This window comes from Echinops telfairi, unplaced genomic scaffold, assembly GCF_000313985.2.
Source record: "Echinops telfairi isolate 266 unplaced genomic scaffold, ASM31398v2 ScPeMD7_60;HRSCAF=208, whole genome shotgun sequence".
NCBI classification, from domain to species: domain Eukaryota; kingdom Metazoa; phylum Chordata; class Mammalia; order Afrosoricida; family Tenrecidae; genus Echinops; species Echinops telfairi.
The window spans coordinates 634411-635339 of NW_022103958.1; the positions used below are offsets into that span (position 1 = coordinate 634411).

General features: G+C 39.2%; 1 protein-coding gene across 1 annotated transcript in view; it reads right to left on the reverse strand.

Moving 5' to 3' along the window:
• Nucleotides 1–290: 290 nt before the first annotated feature.
• The window catches only part of LOC101638925 (olfactory receptor 1094-like), a 12192-nt gene continuing 11553 nt past the window's right edge, over nt 291–929 (reverse strand). The window contains exon 3 of the mRNA XM_030885834.2: nt 291–929. Within this exon, the coding sequence (XP_030741694.2) occupies nt 291–929 (639 nt within the window).

Genomic DNA, 929 nt, shown 5'->3' on the forward strand with positions numbered 1-929 from the left:
GGGGGAATGAGGAGCTGATACCAAGGACTCAAGTAGAAAGACAATGTTTTGACAATGATGATGGCAACAAATGTGCAAAGGTACTTGACTCAATGGATGGATGGATGGTGATAAAATTTACATGAACCTCAAATAAAATAATTTAAAAAACAGTATGTCTTGAAAGGTTAATTAATGCTATATTTTGGAGTCCTATAGAATATATGGACAATATTAACTAAAATAAAGACCATTTTTCATAAATTTTGAATATGGACTAACAATCACCATTACTTTCAGTTGTGGCAATGCTAAAAATGTACATTATGCATAAAACCAAGTTTCTCAAACAATTTTTTCATTGCTTCTTTCACATCTTTGTTTCTTAAACTGTAAATAATGGGGTTTAACATGGGAATCACAATGGTGTAAAATATAGACACTATCATGTCATGATTCAAAGCATAGCTGGAACTTGGTCGCATATACACGAACAAGATTGTCCCATGATAAATGGACACACCAGTTAGGTGTGCGCCACAAGTGGAGAACACTTTTCGTCGTCCTTCAGCAGAGCGCATCCTCAGAATGGCCAGAAGAATGAAAAAGTAGGAAATCAAGACAATCAAGATGGTAACTATCTCAATAGAACCCACAAAGTAGAAGAGGAGAAGCTGGTTGATGTGCGTGTCAGAACAGGAGATGGCAAGAAGCGCGGGCATATTACAAAAGACATGTCTAATTTCATTGGATGCACAGAAGGAGAGGCTGAAAGTGGCGACTGTGTGCAGAATGCCATGCAGAATACCACCAACATATGAAGCAGTGATGAGTGGCACATAGACTCTGGGTGACATGTGAACCGCATACAGAAGTGGGTTGTAGATGGCTACGTAGCGATCATATGCCATTGCTGCCAAGAGGAAGCACTCTGTGGTCCCCAAAGTGAC